Source organism: Cebus imitator, unplaced genomic scaffold (assembly GCF_001604975.1).
Source record: "Cebus imitator isolate Cc_AM_T3 unplaced genomic scaffold, Cebus_imitator-1.0 Scaffold306, whole genome shotgun sequence".
NCBI classification, from domain to species: Eukaryota; Metazoa; Chordata; class Mammalia; order Primates; family Cebidae; genus Cebus; species Cebus imitator.
Genome location: NW_016107621.1, coordinates 2,496,460 through 2,499,529, shown reverse-complemented (window position 1 = coordinate 2,499,529; position 3,070 = coordinate 2,496,460). Strand labels below are relative to the sequence as shown.

Here is a 3,070-nt window from a genome sequence, read left to right as displayed (position 1 = left end):
TTTTTGAGACGGAGTTTCATTCGAGTTGCCCAGGCTGAAGTCCAATGGCACGATCTTGGCTCACTGCAACCTCCCGAGTAGCTGGAATTACAGGTGCCTGCCGCCATGCCCAGCTAATTTTTTGTATTTTTAGTAGAGACAGGGTTTCACCATGTTGGCCAGCTGGTCTTGAACTCCTGACCTCAGGTGATCCACCTGCCTCGGCCTCCCGAAGCATTGGGATTACAGCCGTGAGCCACCGCACTTGGCCCGTGCCTGGCTAATTTTTAAATTTTTTGTAGAGACGAGTTCTCATTGTTGTGGCCTAGGCTGGGCTAGGACTCCTGGGTTCAAGTGATTCTCCTGCCTAAGCCTCCCAAAGTGCTGGGATTACAGGCATAAGCCACTATGCCTGTCCTCTGTGGGGGTTGATGCCATTATCCAATCCCGGTCTTTGAGAGGTCCTGCCATGGTTATCCCATTGTGTGTGATGCTGTGTGTGTGTGTGTGTGTGTGTGTGTGTGTGTGTGTGTGTTTTGTGTCATGTCGATGTGGGGAGAGTGGGGCACAGATGTTGACCTGACCTGTCACTCACTTCCAGGACATTTCATGTCTCAATCGGGACCCAGCTCGAGTAGTAGTTGTGGACTGTAAGAAGGAAGCCTTCCGCCTGCAGCCCTATAACGGCGTCGCCCTGAGGCCCTGGGATGGCAACTCTGATGACCGGGTCTTGTTGGACCTGTCAGCCTTTCTCAAGAGTAAGGCTGACCCCAGACCCCCTGACTCTGAAGAGGAAGGATAAATGCCTGATTCTTGGCTTGGGCGACTGAGGTGCCTGAGCACCTTGGAGTCTTTAGGAGCTTCTTAGGATGTTCATGGAATGTTTAGGGGATACTTGGGAATGTTCAGGGGAGCCCTTTCAGGGCGTATACAAGCATTCCAGGTAGCACTGACCTCCTCCCTGCCCCAGTGTGGGACCTTCGCCTCGTGGGCCCTGCCTCCCTCCGACCTTCAGAAGCCTGGCTGACCACCTCCTGTTGTGCCCACAGCCATTGCGCTGAACGGTGTGGAGGACGTGCGGACTGTGCTGGAGCACTACGCCCTGGAGGACGACCCGCTGGCGGCTTTCAAACAGCGGCAAAGCCGGCTAGAGCAGGTTGGTGCTCAGATGCCCAGAGTGGAGGATTGGCTCTGAGGCTCCTGAAGGAAGAGCCTGGCGCAGCCCTTCTCCACACTCCTGGCTTGGCTGTGTGACCATGCGTAGACTCCTCTCTGCCTCCGTCTCTGTAACCAGGGAGTATAACACAGCCTGTCCTGTAGGGCTGCTGGAATGAGGGGATGCATTGACCCTGCTGGCTGCTCTGAGAACAGGAGACAGGAGAGCATTTGAGATTGGTCTGAGAGAGGGCTTGCCCTTGATTGTCTTGAGTAGGTCTGGGGGCACCTTGTGGAGGTAGACTCTGGGTTTTGATCAGTTCTGGAAAGAGGATCCTGGGCACGTGGCCCAAGGCTATGGGGAGAGTTCTGATGGTCTTGGTGGGACCCTGGTAATTTGGAAGTTGGACTAAGAGTATGGATTGCATCTGGGTAATATTTCCAGGGCTCTAGGCTGAGGTTCACCAGATTCTAGATTAGGTTCTTAGAGTTTGGAGCCCCTGAGTGCCCAGAGAAGTCCCTAGAGATTTGGGCCTGGGGACCCCCCCCAATCCAGACAGGGGTCATGGGGCTTAGGGGGGCCCAGGGGCAGGACGATGCAGTCTGGTGAGGAGGGCCATGTGGTTTGGACCTGGGATCTCAACAGCATTCACCTTGGGTAACAGGGTCTGGGACAGGATCTCAGGTTCAGGGAGGGGACCCTGGGATCTGGGGAAGGGGATTATGAGAGTCTGGGGCCTGGGAAGCTACTGAAGTTCAGGCCTGAATACCTCAAGGGCCTGGTTTTTGAGTCTGGCATCCTCCAAACGTTGAAGGCTGCGCTGCAGCTGTGGCTCAGGGCTGACTCTTCCCAGTGTCTGCACTGGGGGCTGGGGGCCCCAGGGTTTGGGGAAAGAGGTCTGGTCTTGGCAGAAGTCGAAAGGGAAGGTGGCCCCTGTGCTGAGGCCTGGGGACCTGGGTGTCTGGGAGGAGGCTCTGTCCACCCTGGGCTCACCCTCTCCTCCATCTCTCCAGGAGGAGCAGCAGCGCCTGGCCGAGCTCTCCAAGTCCAACAAGCAGAACCTCTTCTTCAGCTCCCTCACCAGCCGCTTGTGGCCTCGCTCCAAACAGCCCTGACCTCCGGGCCTCCTCAAACTCAGTGCCTAGGTCCAGGGCCCCAGAGCTTCCAGACCAAGACTTGGGCCACCACTTGTCCAATAAAGTACATCCCAGACGCCACACCTGCTGTGTCTGGAAAGTCTCCAGATGGGGGCATCGGGGTGCGGTCCGGGACTCGGGTCACCGTCCCACCATGGCTGATCAGCTGTCAAGCACAGAGGGGTGCTTTGTTGGATCAGAGCTGATTGTTAACCCTGGTCTGAGAATCTGAAAACCCTCAACTGTGTCTTCCTGTGTGCTGTGTGATCTGTAAAAAATACATCTCCCTCTCTGACCACAGATTCCCCATGTGTGGAGAAGGGAAAAGAGGATGGCACTTGGCTTTAAAGACAGGTAACTGCCAGGCTGCTGTGGAGATAATGTTGAGTTACAGGCCATGGGGCTCTGGCGGAACAGAGATCACCCTCTCAACAGGGCAACTACTGCTTGGCTGCAGCCAGTTTGGCCCTGGGAAAAAGGGGGCCTGGAGTTGCTTGATGTATCAGTTGTTCAAAAGAAGCAAGAAATTGGGATTTTTTTTTGGAGATGAAGTCTCACTCTGTCACCAGGCTGGAATGTAGTGGCATGATCTTGGCTTACTGCAACCTCCACCTCCCGGGTTCAAGTGATTCCCCTTCCTCAGCCCCCGGAGTAGCTGGGACTACAGGCGTGCGCCACTATGCTCAGCTAATTTTAAAAATATTTTTAGTAGAGACGGGGTTTCACCACGTTGGCCAGTATGGTCTTGATCTCTTGACCTTGTGATCTGTCCGCCTCGGCCTCCCAAAGTGCTGGGATC

General features: G+C 55.3%; 1 protein-coding gene across 1 annotated transcript in view; it reads left to right on the top strand.

Annotated features, from left to right (window-relative positions):
• Positions 1–2,520, top strand: part of TIMM50 (translocase of inner mitochondrial membrane 50) — a 9,583-nt gene extending 7,063 nt beyond the window's left edge. Inside the window, exons 9-11 of the mRNA XM_017503024.2 lie at positions 581–737; positions 1,029–1,135; positions 2,149–2,520. Of these exons, the coding sequence (XP_017358513.2) occupies positions 581–737; positions 1,029–1,135; positions 2,149–2,250 (366 nt within the window). The 3' untranslated portion in view covers positions 2,251–2,520. The remainder of the gene's footprint in view (positions 1–580; positions 738–1,028; positions 1,136–2,148) is intronic.
• The last annotated feature ends 550 nt before the right edge of the window (positions 2,521–3,070 follow it).